At 40.7% G+C, this 20347-nt stretch overlaps 1 protein-coding gene across 3 annotated transcripts; it reads left to right on the top strand.

The window, feature by feature from the left end:
* Positions 1 to 1033: 1033 nt before the first annotated feature.
* On the top strand, positions 1034 to 19702 carry fam135a (family with sequence similarity 135 member A). Of its 3 annotated transcripts, none has more exons than XM_028603289.1 (21): positions 1034 to 1326; positions 3867 to 3996; positions 6111 to 6190; positions 7076 to 7215; positions 8055 to 8125; positions 8244 to 8417; positions 8709 to 8835; positions 10389 to 10542; positions 11120 to 11197; positions 11606 to 11655; positions 13044 to 13202; positions 13361 to 13434; positions 13542 to 13696; positions 13802 to 15707; positions 15828 to 15988; positions 16087 to 16178; positions 16315 to 16412; positions 16683 to 16834; positions 16970 to 17080; positions 17171 to 17284; positions 18567 to 19702. In XM_028603289.1, the coding sequence occupies exons 2-21, from the start codon at positions 3920 to 3922 to the stop codon at positions 18770 to 18772; spliced, it is 4179 nt and encodes a 1392-aa protein (XP_028459090.1). In that variant the 5' UTR covers positions 1034 to 1326; positions 3867 to 3919; the 3' UTR covers positions 18773 to 19702. The 3 variants fall into 3 exon arrangements, with proteins under 3 accessions (XP_028459090.1, XP_028459091.1, XP_028459092.1); XM_028603290.1 differs by having other exon boundaries at positions 3855 to 3996; XM_028603291.1 differs by lacking the exon at positions 11120 to 11197.
* Positions 19703 to 20347: the final 645 nt, after the last annotated feature.

Genomic DNA, 20347 nt, shown 5'->3' with positions numbered 1-20347 from the left:
GAACTAGACACTGGGTAGTTGCTCCCTCAGCAGGAGTGAAAACCTTCAGGTCACAGTGAGGGGTCTCTTATAGGCTTGACTCTTGTCATTTATTTGGGGGAGTGAGTCAACAGCCTTCTGTGTCAACTTTACGTTCCACTGTAGTTCTTCTGCACCCACATTGGATTTAATGTTAATGTTTATTCAAGCACACAGTTACAGTATTGTACCCCATTTCATTTGTAGTTATATTTCCATGTTGTGTACCATAGGTAATACCAAGTACATTAAGCTTTGAAAAAGATAATGTTACCCTGCAGTGGCTTTATTTGCCCAGCACTTTTGGGATCTACATTCTCTGTGATCTCTATGGTTGCACAGTATTCAGACTGCATTGTTTCCAGTGCAGTCCAAACTGAAAATCAAGAAACGCTGACTAAGAAGCAATTTAAGAAGTGTTTGTTCTGTCAGTCCAAGAGGCAGAACTAGATTTCTCCCTTTTTTTTAAGGAGGCAATTTCTGAAATAAGTTGGATGACTTGCATTTTTTGTTTTCGTGATAACATCCAAAATCCATGGAAATGCATTGTATTTATTACCAGGAAACCCAGCCTTTATGATGTATTTTTTTACAGGGAATTTAGTTTGATAATTTGGAAATGTTATTGCCAGGAAATAAGCATTGAAACTGCTGATTGTACATTAACGTCCAGCCCTCACATTTGCTCCACATGTCATGCTATTTATCACTTGTTTCAAAGCAACAAACTGTTTCAAATAATTTGGGAATAAGTAAGTATTTAGAAAAACGCTCCACCAAAAATGCAAAAAGCCATAACTTTATATGTTTAACAGCGTAATTGGGATGGCATAATAATAATAATAATAATAATAATAATAATAATAATAATAATAATAATAATAATAATAATAAAATTCTTCTTTTTTTTATTAGTGTAGTAAGTAGGCTTATCCAACTCTTGAATATGTTCCATTTACAGGTGCCGATTGTGCATGTGCGTCAACTGCGCCTTTGGTATGTGCAGTAAGCGCGCAGTTAAATGTTCGTAAGCGCGCAGATGGAGCAGCGCTGGCTCTGGCTGTCAGCTCTCTTCAGATTGAGCACAGTTAGCTCGATGGCAAGCAGACTGCGCTGTTTAGGGAGATACGTGGACAGTCTGCACTGTGTATCATTTTAAGGGCGTTTCTCCTTTAACGTTAGCCTGACTAGGAAGTGAAATATTCAGCACAGTAGTGCTTTCTGTCAACAACTCACAGTGAAAGGACGACGAGAGGACTGAAGGGGGAGCTAACGTTGGTTAGCTAAAGTTAGCTTGCCAACGCAATGGTGAGTAGCTGCTTGCCTTTACGACTAGCCAATTTCTTTCTTTTTTCCTATGATGGCGAAGGCATGGGGCAGGCTTGACCCGCCCTACTCTCCCTTTGATTGGCTAGTACTCGTTGCCTGCTCTGGTTGAGTTGGTTAGGTTTAGGCAAGATGAGTGGGGTTGGTTAGGATTAGGGTAAGAATGTCAGGGTAAGCCAATCAGAGGCAGAGCAGGACGAGCTATGCCTTCGCCATCCTGGGAAAATAAATAGCCACTTGCGGCTAATGTTAGGTGACAACAGCTTGGTGAGTAGCTAATGTTAGGCTAACTGTTACTGTTAGCTAACTGGCTATCAAGTAAGAGTTTGTGTAAGTATGTTATGTTAGCTATGTGTTTGTTGGATCGTTCTGGACCTTTTGTGAGCTCCCCACCTGTAACCCAAAAGATACCCTTGCCGAAATTCTGCCCTCTAGTCGGGGACCTTTTATCGCCTCACTAACTCAAGTATAGCATCAAAACCTTCATAACTTTAACAGCTGTTCCTAAACTGATCTGTATCAGTGTTTTTTTTGCTGGTGACCTAAAGGTTTCCCCCTTTTTTTTTTTTTTTAAGAAGAAACCATAAGCCGATGTATCTTAAGGCCTTGTCATATATATTTTTAATACGACTGTTAGCTGACGTAGATGTTTTAATTTCCTTTCTCCGAGGTTTTTTGTCGATTTGAATTGTCTTAAGTGCCGGGTTACATCCGGGATCCCAAATCTTTAATGTTAACCCTAAATGTAAATTTGCTTGGATTACTTCGTAGCGTTGTTTGTGTAAACATTTAGAGATCTCTGCATTAGAAACTGGAGAACTTTGCCATTATTGAACACCTTGCAGTTTAGTTATAAAGTAGACTCAACAAAAGCAGCAGTCATTTGGGTTGACATTAATGAATAATTTAGCTTGGTATAACAATTGTACTTGGTTGGTTGCTTAATTCATATGACTTAGTTCCTGAAATGTGTGTCAATTTCTGTAAAATTAAGGACAAAGTAGCTATTTCAAGGTCTTAGTATACAGTCTATGGTATTTACACCTAAGTTAAAACATAAATGTGTCAGGAATAGCCAATGTATTCATTGACTACTGGTGTCCTCATATGTCCTCTGTGTTGTGCCCAGTTTAATTTAGTTTTTAATTGACAGCTTTTAAAGATCACTTCTTCCAGGAAGGGATGCATATTTGGATATTAACCTAACGTGGTACTACTTGCTCTGCATCAGGCATCTGTTTCAACCAGATCAAAATTATGGTGGCCATTTGTCTCTCATATTGGTTTTCACTGGCATGAACACAATGACCTGTTGTCTCCCAATGGATGATTTATTCATTTCATACATGACTAATTTAGGGGCTGTCTCTATGATTGTTTTTGCCAGTTTTATTTTGCCCCACTACAGCCAAAAACAACTGTATGGTCTTTTATTTAATTATGCATATGTCTTAACAAATATTTAGCTTAAAATTTTTTCCTTAAATGACAAGGATGTCTGTGTCTGCAAGGATGTCTATTTCTAACACTACCAGATATATTGATATTGTATTTCAGGCCTATTTTTGCAATGTTATTCATAGCATTTTCCCTTACCCTGTCATACTAATGCTATAATTGTCAGGGCTGTTAACGAATTAGGCCCAGAGGACGGGATGCCTCCTATGCCAAATGTAGACCTCGTTCCCTACTGTAGTAATAATTCCCCATCACCAAAGTCTTAAGCCCGAGACACACCAAGCCGATAATCGGTGGTTAGACAGTCTGGCGAGGTCAGTGACTCGAGTCTGTTCGGTGTGTTCCATGCCGTTGTCCGTCCGAGGGGCTGTCGGCATTCATTTTGGCCGACCGGACATGTTCAGTCACCCGGAAATGGCGAGCGGAATGAGGTGACTAGAGTCTCTCAAAATCTGACGAAAATCTTTTAAACTGACCTTTGTTGAGCTGAAATGAAGACAGATTCAGCAACTGCATGGCCTATTTCTCGCTTAAAATGTTTTCAGAAACATGTTTCAGTGAACTATTTTAGTACAATATGAGATCGTATTCTGAACAAGCCGCCATGACAGTCTGGCTTTGAATTTCCGGAGAAAACAAACCCTTGTGACGCATTCGTCCAATCAGCTGCCGGTTTTCATTTCTTGGGCAACAATACAGAGTAGCGCCGCCTGCTGCTATGGAGACGTATTACGTTTCTCATGTCGGTGTCGCCTCAATGTGTCCCGAGTGTGTCCCCTGTTTTTTGGACCTCGGGGACCCGACTGATCATTCCGACTGGCTTTTCTGTCGACAGTCGGCCGTCTGGTTGGTGTGTCTCGGCTATTACACTTTCTCAAACTTGATCTTGTGACTGTATTACTACTGCCCCTCGACTTTAATTTGGGGGATCATTTTAGTTGTAATCTTCTATTTACTAGTATTTCTCTAGTATAAATACTGTATTTTAACCCAGTGGAAAGAACGTTTTACAAAAACACGTTTGCTTGAGCTAAAATATCTAATTTGATTAGTTTAACCTGTAGGCCCACAGGCGTATACCAGGTGATGTAAGGCACCTCTGCCTGTAGAGACCAAGATGACTGAAGTCCAGGCCACAGTGGAGTTCTCTGTGGAGCTCCACAAGTTCTACAATGTGGACCTGTTCCAAAGAGGGTGAGTACTAGTTCATTGTCGCTACATACCAATATTCTGCAGCAGGTGGCAATTCATTAAAGCTTTACCAAAGAAATGTATTTTCCAAACATATATTACAGACAAGTTTACTTTGCTGATTAAAAAGTCTACTTTGATGGTATGCTTTGAATGGACATGCTTTGAATGGACATGAATGAGCTTTGGTTTGCAGCTTGTGGTAGGAGGGAACCAGATCTATTCTGTGAGTGTCCCAGCCAATCTGGGACAGTTGGCAATCTTGGTTAGACCTCAAGGGTGATTAGAAAATGCCCTTTGTACAGATTGCATAGAATTAGGGATGCACGATATTGGATTTTGGCCGATATTTGATATACCGATATTTTCAAACTCCTTTTTGGCCGATACCGATATACTGTATACACCTCTTTTTTTATTTCACAGAAGAGAACACCAAGTCTCTCCTGTACTACTTTTACCCTATTACTCTCATTTGCTGTAGATAACAGACATTAAACAAGACAAACAAGATTTGAATATACCATAAATGTATAATTTTACAAATGTAGACATAGACATTCACCCCTGAAAAATAGCCAAATTTACTTAAAGAGGGGAGAATAAATGATGTGTACGCCGGTGCGTAAAACTGTAACAACCAAGCTCTATACGTTTTCTGATCTGTAAAGTTGAAGTAACTAACTTAGGCTTCTTTTATTATTTTGTAGCTAGTTGTTGGTGTATAAGTTAATGAAAGTCCAGTTTAACTCGGATCTGTGAAAAAGTTTGGATCAAGATTGGATGTCTACACTAGGAAATGGGGAAGGTACTTGAGCTTTCTGGGGGGCTCCTAAGAAGCTTTATGCCAGAAAGAGATAGTATCGTGGTGGCATTTTTAGTTACCGACATATAAACTGTACACAGACTGCCCTGTCATGTTCACAGCTATAACATTACTGCTAACTTCATACTTCATTCATTCAAACGCACACACACACACACCCTCTCTTTTTTCGCTCTCTCCCTGAGCACTCGCTAACGTGTGGGCTGCAGCTGCTGCTGCTGTGTGCATTTAGGCTGCTAGCTAGAAGCTTACTCCTTATGGCAGGTCTTCATATTAGTGATAAAATTGGAGGTGTTAAGGATTTGATTACTTCGACCTTCCAAGTATTGCATCCTGCACTAGCGTGTATTATTTTTTCACCGTGAAAAGCATTCAGACCGCACGTTACTGTCTCCACTTCAGCATGGAATTACCGATAATAACCTATAATTATCGGTTGTTGGCATCGGCCCTGTTTTGCTCATTGGGCCGATGTATAAAATAAAAGTATTAATATCTGCTGATACCGATGTGATTGTCGATATATCGTGCATCTCTACACATAATGCTAAACTGTGCACGATTATTCTATTTCATATATTTGTTTAAGTTGACCTTTTTCTCTGTGAAAATGCTGGTTGGTTCACTTCGACACATTGAATGTCGAAGGAAAAGATCCAAGGGTAAATGGTGTGTTTCAAAAAGTGCCCAGTAAAGAACCTAAATGATTTTAAGAAAAGGTTGTCAGAGCTGCAGTGAAGTGTACCACACAGGCACGGGTGTGGAGGAGCTTCTCTTTTCTGACTGCCTTAATTTAAATGTGTGTCTTGATTACTGTATAGCTGCAGGGACAGTAAGGTGGTAAGGCTATCTGTGTTTAATTGAAACATTAACATGTTTCTTAGGACACCTTTTTATATAGCATACTGTACATCAAATTTGATCAAATAAAACGTGAATTAACAAAAACAACAAAGGCTGTTTATTTTGAGACAATAACAGAATTGCTATGTTTCATGGAAAACTAAAGGTGGAAAAATGGATTCTGGAAATTCTTTTTAACAGCAGCAGCGTTAATGATATGATATAGATACAAGTCCTGCTCTATGCTCCTGGCTCAGCAGTGCTTTAAGAGCTCAGTTTTACTACATGAGTGACTGCAAAAGAAAGTGATCATTATTTATTTATGAAAGCTGTAGTGTCATTTTACAAGTAGAGGCACTTGTGGCTAACCTGTGCAGTTTGTTCCCCTTTCACCGAGCCTCTAATGGTGCTTGGACCAAGCCAATACAAAATGTGTCTGCTTTTTCAGGTTCTACCAGATTCGTGCCGGTCTGAAGGTTCCACCCCGGGTCCCACACAAAGTTGAGACCAGTCTGCTTCACCCGGGAGGTAAATGAGTCTTTGAAGATGGAAAGAGACCTTTTCTGTATTTTTGAGAGGATTCAGGGACCCATTTGTGGATCCATTTGGTCAACCCTATGCCATGCCCCTTCACCTGAATTCTCCAATTTAAAGCCCTTAAAGTAATATTTCGGTAACTTGCAGTATGCGTAAAGTAACACACTGTTGCTTTTCTTACCAGAGGGCTGATTATTTCCCGGTAAACTTCAGGTAGACTTGCATGTTGAATTTTATTTCATCTGAGATATTAGCACGGTTTCAAGGAACATAGTTACTGTTTTTGCAGGTTTGGTTTACTTATTGTTTAACAGGGAACTGGTAGGGCACTGGCTTATGTCACAGGCCATTCCTTGTTCTCAGTATTTCTCTAAAGCTTAGTGCTTATGCCTCACCCCCTCGTTCAGAGACCTGCACGGCTCATTTCACACAAAGCACACAATTATTTTGTTTCATTAATAAACAGCATCATCAAGAGACTATAATTCCTGTGCTTAAATGTTTTATATTCCATTTTTTTGACAGGGAAACAGCACCTCCACACACTTTCAGACCTAATAAGATATACCTTGTCAGATAATTCCTGGCGCAGGTTATAAGAATATCATTACCTGTAGGTTGGCTCATTTATAATCTTATTTATATTTGGATCTGAAAAATCCATCTAGATTTCTCTCAGTCTTTGAACTGTCAGCCATGTGTAACAACACCGGACATGTGGTTATGTGCCTAGTCACAGCACCAGAGCATGTGTTTCTAAAGCTAATACAGAAACATTCTAAAGCAGACAGGCTAGCTATAATCAATTGTTGTATTGTTGTACAATTCAGTTGTTGTTTTTCATAAACTCTTTTAATTCTAGTGACTTTTGTTTAGGCTCTGATCTGGCGTTTCCTGCTTTAGTCCAAGATGATGTCATCTGTAGCAAAACTTTCCAAATCCTGTACAAGAATGAAGAGGTTGTGGTCAACGATGTCCTCCTCTTCAAAGTGATGATGCTGCTGGATGAGAAGAAGGTATGTTTAAGAAAGAGAGGTGATGCTTTTACTATGGAATTTTGGCCTATCCAAAATGTCTATTATTCTGTCCCAATCTTATATTTTTCTATGTGATGCCACTTCCCCATGCCAACTTGGTGTAAAGTAGATGCACAATAAAAGCTGGCGAACAGCAGTCTTTCGAATCCTTTGCCTGCAACTCTGGGAGACTTGGAGTTAAGCTTTTCTTTGAGAAAAGAACAAAGAACGGCACTGAAGTCATTCTTAAAAAAGGAAGATGTGTTCGGAGTGTTGCCGACCGGATACGTCAAAAATATAATCTATCAACTAGCATTGCTCTGGTTGGTTGTAGCGCTATCCTACTGCGTGCAGAGGGAATTTGAAAGACAACCGTTTATCCCGCCCCTCGGATTGAGCCCTGCCAATGGTGAGTTCCCAGGCCCAACATCTTGTTGTGGCTCTGGCTTGTCGGGCTAGGTGTCAGGAATAATGGGACAATATTCCTTCAACAGCAATTTAACTTGTGGGTTAGCAGTACATGATGCACCTGCGAAATGCCACTGAAATTGAGACAAAGTGTGAAATATATATATATATATATATATATATATATATATATATATATATATATATATATATATATATATATATATATATATATATATATATATATATATATATATAATTTTTTTTTTTTTTTTTTTTAAATCAACCCAAATCAGCACCAACTGTTCTAATGGGACACATTACAGTGTTTTTGGTGTGTCCTCACGATAATGGATTACAACAACCTAAAGGCTTCAAAATGTATCCAACTTAGTAAGGCTGATACCATCACTGTTTTTCAATATTCACAGGTGGAAGAGTCCCTCAATGACATGGATTTCCAGCTCTTCTTGGATTTATATTTCACAGATGGTGATTACACGTAGGTGTTTCAACATTTTAACTGCTTGTACTTATTCCAGTGTGAATTTGATATTTGCATCTCTTATGCAAATGAGGCAGTAATGTTCCTTTCCATCTTCCTTATTTCATTTCCACAGGCCAGATGACCCAAGCTCTCTACAGAATATCAGTGGCCGCACACTTCGTTTGCACTTTACCCTTCAGCGAGGCATCCACCAACATGTCAATGTCATGTTTGACTACTTCCACCTGTCTGTCATCTCTGTAGCTATCCATGCCTCCCTAGTGGCACTACATCAGCCCCTTATCAGGTCAGACTGCTACCTAACCCAAGAAAACACTCACTGAATGCAGTTATACATTCATTCATTCAAGTGTTGCAGCTCTTTTATATATCTTCATAGTGTTATTTACTATTGTTGTTTGCAGTAAATTCCACACAACAAATTTAACGTTATAGTTGAAGTAAACCACATAGCTCTTCAGTTTAACTTGGCATTCATGTACAACAGTAAATGAGAAGAAGAAGCCTTATTAGAAGTGCCCCATTTAGTTCCTGTGGTGATTAGCTGACTTTGATTGTACTCTGTGTGTTTACATAGTTTGCCTCGACCCGTGAAAACCACATGGCTTAACCGCAACACTCCACCACAGAGCAAAGACTCTGTCATCCCACCTCTGGAGAACGTGGTGTTCGGCAGCAGTTATGTCAAGCAAGTATCACCAGATGTAAGTGGACCTCCTGTATAGCATTGGAAATCTCTCTTTATTTTCTTTTATTTTTTTTTTTATTTGTAGATGCTTCTAAACTTCTGAGCTGTCATGAAAGTCTGAAAGATGCCACCGTTTTGCTGTATTACAAAGGGCTAAATTAGGCACTTGGTAAATGGTTGTCCTAAACCTAATAATACTCAAGATATGCTGTGGAACTCATATTTCATACATAAAGATGAAAGGATAAAAACAACCATGCATGTATTGATTAAGCAAGGCTGCCTGCCAATAATACAGGTTTTTGATTAGTACATGGACATGGGTGTTGACTTGCATTTGACCGTTCTTCGCCTCGGGTAGAATGGTGTGTTACAATCATTGCTTTTGAAGCACGTGGAGATGTGTTCGGCTGTTGACGGATATGGGAGATGAAGAGGAAACTCATTAGACCGCTGTCAGATTTAGCCAGAGGTAATTGGCCTCTCCTGACAGAGAAAGGTGGCCAGCTAAAGCTGCCCCTGAGATGTGGTAGTGTGAGTGTACTAGAGTCATTTAGACAGAACAGAGGCAATGCCCCATTGACCTTCCTTGATGCATCACTAATGGGCAGCTTGGGAATTACAACACATCCACCATTACGCACTATTTATTTCACTACAGGTATATGTGCAGAAGCCACTTTAAAGCATTACCACTTAGATATTGCACACAAAATAAATGTCTGGAAGTAACCAGCATGTTAACCTGTTGTGATCTATAGGACTGTAGTGATTACTGTAATACCTGAGTAACGAGTCATATTTACTTGATGTCAATACACTGACATAAAATAGACCAAATCACTGTGATGTCAGGCTATCACAAAAATCACTTCCGTCATAATTTGAATTGCGGAGATATGTGAAATCAGCAAACTTGTTTATTTATATTGTCATTTCCAGCCATACCTGTGACGTTTTAAAGATCTATAGTTAAACAAGGAGATCTGACCTATTTGACATTTTCTGCTGCGCTTATTTTATGGTAGTGTATTGCTTTGCTTATGTCTTTGATTAAACCAAATCGAACGTATTACGAACAGCAACATCTCACCGCCAGTCAGAATAACTGCTAGTTTGGGTGGTGTCATTTTCTTTAGTGGGTGGCCCAACAGGTAACTAGGTCTTCAATCTAACGTTTGTTAAAGTGTTGACATATGAAAGCTTCAAACGTGCATTTTAGATGAAAGCGCTGAGAGTATATACAGTTGTTCCTTGTCCCAGGAGTTTTCTACGTGGAAGTTATTGCAAACAAACATTTTGATTAGGCCTATACACTACTGTTTTTCACTAAATTGTGTTTGTGAACACTGACTGCAGATTTAATGCAGAACACATTACTCACAAAAACAGAACTTAAAATTGGCAAAAACATTACAGATTATGTTGCCCTGAGAGTTTGTCTTCTCTTACAGCAGTGGCTACGAACTGAAGGTTTACAACAGCTTAAAGTATTCAGAACCGCAGTAATATTGTTTAGAAAAGTAAATCGACTAAACTCTCTTCTCCGTGTCCCTCGTGTTCCCTTAGGGCAGGACGTTCCTGATGTCCGACCACTGTCTGCAGCATGCCTTCAGTCTGCACCATAGCCTCTGCTCCAATCTCCTGCTAGCCTACCAGGGGCTCTTTGACTACTTCACCTCTATTACCAAGGACCTGCCCTCTTCCCATCGTATGGAACTAGGTATACTGCACTGTGGTTTCACCTCAACTCATATCAGAGTCTGGGGTTACAACCGGTTGTATAGCAATGAAATCCTTAATCCCAGACTTATTCAAATATGTCTCTACACTCTTTATTGTTATTATTTTAACTCCCAGGCACTAAGATAAGTATTCTCATGGTTATACATTAAAATACCTTCTAATTCATGTTTTGCTTTGGATAGATTTTTATCGTATTGTCTTTTCACTGTCAGTGTTTGTTGTACATTGCAAGTTTGTTGAGTTGTCATGTCATTTCACCTGATCCCTAAACATTGACATATTCTACCCTTTAAACAGACTCCACAACCAGCAACCCACTAAGTTAATTTAGGAATCTGTGTTTAACTGATCTTAGTTATATTATACTTACAAAATCATACTTGCACTCATTAGATAGGTCTACTAACCAGTAGACTGAAACCGAATTGTAACCGCTCCCAAACACAACTCATCATTGTAATTATGGATCACCAACCCTAACCCACACAAGTGGACAGATATTCACCCATCCCGGAGGAACAGGTTAAATATGCCTATATGTGCAATCTTACTAGCCAAGCCCAGCATGCAAGTCCTATATGAGAGAGTACTCAGAAGACCCTATCCCCGAAGTCAAAGGCACGTCTACATAGGTATGTCCTGACCCTTACAGTACCTCAACTCAACCTGCCTTTCTCTCTTGTTTCCTCTTAACTCCAGTTTCCTTCTTGTAGAAAACACCATGTCCTCTCTATGTCCCACTATCCAGAGACATTACTCATCTGCTGTCATGCCGTCTTTTCAATTATGTATATACTCAATCTTTCTTTCCACCTTTTTATAACAAGGCATTGGTCAAAGAGTCTCATAACACAGTGGTTCTGTAGAATTTGTAGTCTCTGGTCATGTCATATAAAAAGTATTTTCTGACACCAGTGCTGTCTAACACCATTTCCCTATTCTGCCTGCTTTACAGGCTCTTTTAAAAAAAACCTTCTGTATAATTAAATAGATGAATTATAGAAGTGAATCTTAGTAATGCTGTTCCTCTGCCTTCTCAGAACAATTCGACTTAGAGGCCCGTCTAGCTGAGTTATGTGAACAAATCAAGGTAAGACCTGTCTCTGATAATTGTTCTTCAGTAGGCAATGCTGCAAATCCTTTATAGGAAGCAACAGGCCTGTTGCTTAGTTTGTGGGGCAGGAGGGGTTAACTGGAAAAATGGCAGAGGGTCATGAAAATAGTTGGAAAAGGGGAAAAAACTTTCCTTGGATCAATGTTTCTCGATGACTGGAGGGCATGAGTGTGAAGTGCTATCATGTTGCATTTTATAAATGATAGAAGTAGTAGTAAGATTGGTTAGGGTGTACATGGGCATATAAATATGACAGTTTGTTTTTGTAGGTAATGGTGAACCTAGCGTGGGAGCAAATGGTACCATATGCAAACTGGGGCTGTTGCTGTATATAAGAGAAGCTAAACATAAATAGGCTGAGTGTGCTCGGAGTCCTCTGATAACAGAAGGGAATAAAGTGTTTATTGCTTCAAGGGATTTAGTATTGGTGGATATTGATGCTGAGGTACTGTATTTTGATACAGAATTGCACAAGAAAACTTAACTGGAGGCCAGTGGTGAGAATCTTTATAGTTTCCAGATGACAAGGTGTTTCAGCAAATTATGGAGAGGAGATGGCACTGAATCCTCTGTGCCACTAGAAAGTTTGTGAATTTGTGAGCAGACTCACGAGGGGGTGAGGCATTTTTTTTTTTTTTTTTTTTTTACAGCTGGTAGAATGGAGTTTAAAACAAGTTTCTAACATTTCATAACTGTGTAGGTGAGTTAACCACTCTAGTGGTTGGGTCCTCGAGTCCTGATAGGTTGGCCCACTTAAGATTAGGAGTGATGGAGAATGTTTTGTAGAGCTGTGGAGTGATAGGAATTTCTGTAGATGATTGTGGTACATCATGCACTTTCAAGTGCCTCTTGTATGTTTAAGTGGATAGCACGTTGTTTCCAAATATATCAGATATCCAATGACAATCGGTCAAACACACAAACACAGGAATGGAAATACATTAACTTGCATTTGTTTTGGAGACTTCATATGCAGTTTTTTTTTTATTATAACAAGCAGGTTTTATTTTAGATATAGATATAGATATAGATAGATAGATAGATAGATAGATAGATAGATATTAATGACAATATTATGTGTCACCAGTGCATAAAAGTGACTTGACTCTACTCTAGTGTCTTTGTGCCTAAAAGGTCTGTGATGCAAATATATTATGTATTTTTTGTGACCCAAGTAACAACTAGCGTCATGGGGAACATTTTAAATTATTAGGAAAAAAATGTCTGACAAATTAATCCATTGACGATCAAGAATGTCAGAGTTTATTTTACTATATGTTACATGATACTATGCTGATATTATCATTAGGGAGATATGTTCACTTGAACCCTCTGGTGGCTGACTTGTGTCTTTATACTTTTAGCAAAAAGCAGAGTCCCCTGACGAGCTGGCAGAACTGGTAAATATGAACCTGGCTCAGCTCTGCTCTCTGCTAATGGCACTCTGGGGACAATTCCTAGAGGTAGTGTCCCTGCAGGAGCATGTTGCTTCCCTCCTAGCTATGGAGCACCACACCCTAAGAGTAAGTCCCTACTTTATAAATGATTTTCAAATTGAAATATCTGACTAGTTGCCTTCTAATTACAATAATCTGTTCTGGAAAATGATCCAAAACTATACTCAAACCTCTGGGCAAGACTGAATGTTGAATGTATACTCTGTAATGTGGTGTTATTACAGGTAAGGCGGTTTGCTGAGGCTTTCTTTTGTCTCGAACATCCAAGGCAATCTGCGCTAGCATATCAGGAACTACAGTAAGTTACAATGTCATGTTCGTGTTGTATGTATGGAAAACGCTGGCTCTTTTTGTTTTTCTGGCTGACTCCTAGCATCTCCTTTCCTCCCTCTCCCTCTATATTAGTGCTCACAGTCACCAGCAGATGACTAATGCTATCAAAAGCTCCAGCTACTTCCTGTCTTTGCCTCCACTTCCAGTGGAATGTGCAGATCTGGATGGTGATGTTAGCTCCCTGCCGATCATCTTTGAGGATAGATACCTGGATTCTATCACTGAAGGTCAGTAATACAGTATTGCCGCTCAACTAGATGTATAGTCATTAGGCATCGACTCATTTTTTTGTTTGCTTCCTTTTTTATGTTAAACCTGGTTTGATTCGGAAGATCGCGATGGACCCTGGCTGGGCATGCACAATACAAGGACTGGCTCAGTGTCCAGCAAAACGGAAAAGCCCAACTCCAAGGAGTGCAGTGCAGCAGCCAGCCCCATACCTGAGTCTCGGTGTGGCCCTATGGATAACACCTGGCCAGACAACAATGATCTACCACCTAAGTCCAAAGGCAAGTCAGTCAAACTGAAGAAAAATTCAAAGACTGAGAACTCCAAGAAGCTGATAAGACAGGGCTCCAAGGACTCTGTAGTGTTGATGGGCTATAAAAACCTCAAAGCTCCTTATGGGGACACAAAGCACAAGGAAGGGGAAGCTCCCCCAAACCAAGAAGAGGAACGAGACTCAAGTAGTAGTTTAAGGACTAATGCAAATTCAGTGTTTGACTCTGGTGCCACATCAGCACAATGTGATGTTGATTCTGTTCCAGATGACAATATAACTACTGCTGCTTGTCAAAAAGGTTTTATTAAAAATTCTTTAAACTTCGATACACAGAATAATCCTCAGGCAGGTACTGGGGTTATTGCTGCATGCAATCAACCATTTCACAAAGATGAGCAAGTTGACCACAGTGTGTGGTCTGCTGGGCTGAAGCAAATTGAGGTAAAACCAAGTAACAAGGACCCATACCAAGGGGACAAAGTAACAGTTCTTCTACCATGTCGGACTGATGGAACTCTAAGCAGTAATATTCCTGAGATCACCCAGACAGACCTCTGTGACTCAAAACCGTTTGTAGCGGACTCTGTGTTTGAAAGGCCAGGTAAAGAGGCAGCACAGCGTAGCCAGTCCTGTCTGGTCTCAGTACAGGTGAAAGGTGGTTGTATCAGGCTGCCAGATGGAGGAGTCCCCAGTGCCTCGTCTCGCCTTTCAGACTCGGGCATTGAAAGTGAGCCCAGCTCCTTCGCTACTCCACTCGCTCCAGGACTTCAGGCTTGTGCAGGACTTGTCACTGAATCAGCTGTTGCTGCCCCACAGCCTGAGAGGCCCTTCCTCTCTGCACCACGGCCTGTTCAGCAAAGCTCAGTGCAAAAGCCCAGTGGGGCAGCAGAAGTTCTCTACCAAGAAAATACCAGTGCAGTCAGTGGAGTCCAGTCCTCTCTTACTTCTATCAACTCCTTGCCCTCAGATGATGAGGGCGAAGGTTCCTCTAGGGGCTCCAGTGGAGCTGATGTCCGAGGCAGGAATTCCAGTGTTTTGGTGCAGGAGCAGAGTGTAGTCTTCTCTGGGGATATCAGTAACACACCTGCCATCTGCGTGGCCTGCACCCCTGACCCTGCTGCAGGTGATTCCCAACTTATACAACCTTCTTTTGCTTTGGAAACCGACCCCAATTTAACAGGTATTTCTGAAGTTGGACTAGAGGGAGCAGCAGGTTCTGGGGCCGGTAAAGAATCCCGTAGTGAACCCCATACTGCCTGCCCTTCCAGTAACTCTGCCACCAGTAGCACTGACCTGGTAAAACGTGGGATGGTAGAGAACTACTTTGGCTCATGCTCTAGCGCAGATGTGTCTGAGATCAGCCCTGTAGAAACATCTGCTATCACGCTGGGAATCCACGCTGGACCACAGGTCGAGGAGGATGAGGACGAGACCGAGCATGAGATGATCGAGAATGGTTACTACGAGGAAGGTGATGGCTATGCTTTTGTTAACGGTGTTGCTGATGAGGAGCAAAGTGGGGCTGGGAATGCAGCCGCTTCAGAGACATGTCTTCTCTTTGAACAGCTTGGCATCGGCTACCCCCATGAAACAAAGGATTTATCAAAAGCTCCCATCTGCTCCAACCTAGCCTCTGGCAGTGTTGGGTATAGCTTGGGAAGACCTCCCTGTCCCTCCACCCTCTTTTCTTCAAGTCTGCGGTGGTATGAATGTGCACCCACACCACAGATGAAAGCGTGAGTCATCTTGCACAATTTTTTTTCGTATCCCACTTAATGTTATACTTTATGCAGATATTGTCCTGTCTCACACATTATAGATTAATATTCATCAACTATTTGATTCTAATTATGCAGGTTCATTAAGGCCAAGGAAGAAATGAAACAGCTAAGGCTGCCGGGCTTCTTGTATAGTGAAGTACCGGAGCTGGCATCCACTGTGCCCTACTTTAGCTTGGAGGAAGATGAAAGCTGTGAAGAAGGCATCCATCTCATAGTCTGCGTTCATGGCCTGGACGGTAGGAAACCTTATCTTCTGGAGTAAATTAGTTTCTTTAGAGTATTTTTTATTTTTTTATTTTTTTTTTGTATACAAAAACACATTGATGTCTTGCAGGTAACAGTGCAGACCTGAGACTGGTGAAGACTTATCTGGAGCTCGGACTGCCTGGTGCTCGTATAGACTTCCTCATGTCGGAGAGGAACCAGGTGAGTGGATAAGCACATACGAAGACACTACTGTCATCTGTTATCAGCATTAATAAGCTGTAAAACCTTGTAGTGAATCAAACGCACCCCAAAACATAATCTTTTCTTTTTAAATGAATGCTCTTTTCATCCACAGAATGACACTTTTGCTGACTTTGAGTCGATGACAGACCGATTGCTGGATGAAATAGTCCAGTACATTCAGATATACAACCTCACAGTGTCAAAGATAAGGTAAACTGTTCTTCTCTACCCAAATGTAATGTATATTATCTAAAAATAAATCTAAAGTTTGTGGTTCATTAAGTAGCTGCGTGATGCAGTAGCAGTCGGCTCTTTAATTTTACTATATGTTCTCAACAGCATAGTAAATAATTATGTAAAAAAATCACTTATCACAAGCAATTGCCTTATCACTCATCCTGTTATTTAAATGTTGTCGCACTCTAAAAGTTCATAAATGTTGTTTGGTGTCATTATGATCTAAGTATTTTTTATTTGCAGCTTTGTGGGTCATTCCTTGGGGAACCTCATCGTTCGCTCAGTGCTAACTCGGCCTAGGTTCAAATGTTACCTGAGCAGGCTGCACACCTTCCTCTCCCTCAGTGGACCTCACCTTGGCACATTGTACAACAGCTCTGCTCTGGTCAATACAGGTACGTTTCAAATATATAGCTGCTCGTTTTCAGATATTTCCCAGCTAAACGCGAGTTGCCATGGTTGTATTCTCTCTACTCTGTCATTGCGGCGAAGCCTGTTTAAATACCTAACTGTTAACTGTTGGTTCCTAGGCCTTTGGTTCATGCAGAAGTGGAAAAAGTCAGGGTCACTCCTGCAGCTGACGTGCCGTGATAACTCTGATCCTCGCCAAACTTTCCTCTACAAGCTCAGCAAGAAATCTGGTTAGCTTTCCTTTTTTATTTTATAATGTACATGTGAAATTTGAAATATGAGATTGTAGAGGTAACTTTTCAGTTGATCTGCTATTGAAGGGCTGCAGTTTTTCAAGAATGTGGTTCTGGTGGGGTCACTGCAGGATCGCTATGTCCCCTATCATTCTGCTCGAATAGAAATGTGCAAAACTGCATTAAAGGACAAACAAACAGGTGAGTTTGGATTGACTATTTTTGCCTACAAACTAAAGCAGGATTTATGCTTCTCCAGGGGTTCTATACAGTGCTTACACTGTAGCCTGCGTAAGAGGCCTGAGGTTTATACTTGTGCACTGGTATACTGGTGTCTGCGTCGTTCAAGCGTATCTCTTTAAGAGAATAGCAGAGCTGGCGTGTGTGTATATGCTGAGGATTGTGTGGTAGAGCGAATGAGAGAGTGACAGGGATTAGCTTTGGAGCAAGTACCGACTGGAGTCGTAGAGGGAGAAACAAAGTGTCTTGCCTGTGCTTTCTGACCATGGTGGGAAAGCTGTAGGAAAAGTTAACCCTCTCCTTGATTTCATGTTGTTTATGGAGGAGAACCCGGAAATAAGTAGGAGGAAATGCGATGCTACCAAGCCATGGCCAAGCAGACCAATCAGTTATTGCGTTCTGTGTCGCCTCAACGTGTAAGGAGCTGTAGGTAGGGTTGCGAAGATCGAGGACTTAGCCAAATAATTTGAACATAGACAACTTCTCAGTCCCTCCCCCCCTTTCTGCTAAAGCCCAAAACGATCTCCTAAGCCCCTCCCCCCACAATGGAGAATGAATGTGTGTGCATGAGCAGTGATTGACACACAGTTAGACACTCCCCCTGGCCCTGATTGGTGCATCTGAACAGGGAGCTGTGGATTTTTGCAAATCGCACTACAGGCTGTAGGTGGAGCCAGAGGAGCCAGATTTTTTTTAAATTAACTGCTTCATGTAGTTCTACTGGAACATAGGGGCAGTTTCAGCAAATATGACAGAAAGTTAGTTTTTACCTAGTCTTAGCTACTGGGCGCCTGGATAGCTCACCTGGTAGAGTGTGCCCCATGTACAGAGGCTCAGTCCTCGCTGCAGCAGCTGCAGGTTCAGTTCTGACCTGCAGCCCTTTGCTGCATGTCATTCCCCATCTCTAGCCCCCCTTCTTGTCTAAGCTGTCCTATCGAATAAAGGCCTAAATGCCAAAAAAAGAATCTTAAAAAAAAAAGTCTTACCTACTGCACCTACCTACCTCTTACCTACTTTTGAGAGGTGCACGTCAGGCTACGACATAGGCTACGGCTCGGTGTACGGTGTAGGGTTCGTATCTACACATCCGTACCTACGGCGTGGATTTAACGCAGAAGCATAAATCCATCTTAAATTGTATGCCATCATACAATTATACACATGGGGGGCTTAAATTACCTAAAGAACATCAAATGCAACAAACCTTAACCTGTTGAGCCTGTTTCACTCTTGTCTGTACCAGGTCCTGTGTATGCTGAGATGATTGAGAACCTGCTGCTGCCAGTACTTCAGAACAAAGACTGTAATCTAGTGCGATATGATGTCATTCATGCCCTGCCCAACACAGCCAATTCCCTTATAGGCCGGGCCGCCCACATTGCCGTCCTTGATTCTGAGATCTTCCTGGAGAAGTTCTTTCTTGTTGCAGGCCTCAAGTTTTTTCAGTAGAACTGTGGCAGAATCAAACACATTGGTGGATGAGAGGAATGTGGAGCTAATACCTCACTGCATCTAAACCTTATTCGGATTATGGTATCTGGATTATCTCTTGGTTTTTAAATACATATAATCACTTTAAGACATATGAGCGAAATCACAATTTCTTTCATTTCATGTTTATATTGGAATCACAGTGGATATGGACATTTTTATTTTTCTACTGCCATCTTTTAAAAATTGTTTTGTTTTTTTTTGTGTATGGGAAATGATTCCCCACATCATATGCTATATTTTCAGTGTTATTTATGTGTTCTGTTTCCACTTTTAATTCACTTTTAAAAAGTTATTCAATTAATATTAGATGCTGAACTGGAAATGTAGCTGCTACAAAAATGAAATGGCTGTTTTGGTGAGCTGGCCCAAGTCACGTCTGCACATACTGTCCTCACCATTGCAAATGTTTCCCACAAATTTAAAGAGACACTGCATTGATTTGCACCAAAACTACATTTTACAAGCTTTTGTACTGAAAATGATCATTTGTACAAGTTGCTTTTTTTATCAACAATTTTCCATCATTTTTAATGGCAAAGATTGCATTTGAAATAGGATTGTTGCTCAGACATGGCAGCCTTGGCTTTGGTCTTAATACTTTATGCTGGCCCTTGCCATTGCAGCATTCTGCACATTTACCCAAACTGGTGTTGGGAGAATAAAGCTTTGCCTACAACATAACATTTTATTAGGGGTTTTAAGTAATGACCATGATTCAGCAAAAGCACATGTCAGTAATATGAACTTGTTTTATTGAAAGTATTTGGTTGGTATCATTTGGTGATTCTGTGTTTAAAACTGGAAAGTATTGCTTGGAATTAAAAAATGTTTCTTGGAAAATTGTTTATATATCATCATACTCCCATTAAATATGCATATTATGAAGTTGGTTATGTGACTTATTTCTTGTTATGTGCCACAACCAGGCCTGTACTACGAAGCAAGATCAACATGCCCTGGATTTATTTTAGTTACCCGGCTTCACCTAACCTAACAACTAGTCAACCCAGGATTTCACAGAGGCAGTGTTTGCACAGCATGACCAATCGCAAACATCTACCAGAGCCGCATATTTTACATAAGAAGAGTAAACTATAATTCTACATAAATATGAAGAATACAGACAAGCAAAACGCAATACAGTCGCTGCTTCCTAAAACAGAAAAGGAAAGCTGGCAAAAAAGAAAATATAGCCGACGCTGTAAATCACAACGCAATCAGTCAGGCACAAGATCTGACCAAAATTTCACTTGTGCTTTCCATAAACTGCAGTTGCTTTATCCTATTATTTCAATTGCAACTCTGGCAGTGGTAAGCGATTGTGAGAGCTAATAAAAAACATAATTCAAACCGATGTGCGCAACTGGCAACACACGGCTCAACAAGCCGACAAATAACCTATACGTAATTCCCTGCGCTGAATCTTTCATAAAAATGCCCGTCAGGGAATGTTGAATGTTGAAAGTGAAACAGCGCTTGACCCCCCTGCTACACTTTGTCACCAGGTCACACACCCTCCTCACACGAGTA

Source organism: Perca flavescens, chromosome 17 (genome assembly GCF_004354835.1).
Source record: "Perca flavescens isolate YP-PL-M2 chromosome 17, PFLA_1.0, whole genome shotgun sequence".
NCBI classification, from domain to species: Eukaryota; Metazoa; Chordata; class Actinopteri; order Perciformes; family Percidae; genus Perca; species Perca flavescens.
This window is presented reverse-complemented; position numbering and strand designations above follow the sequence as displayed.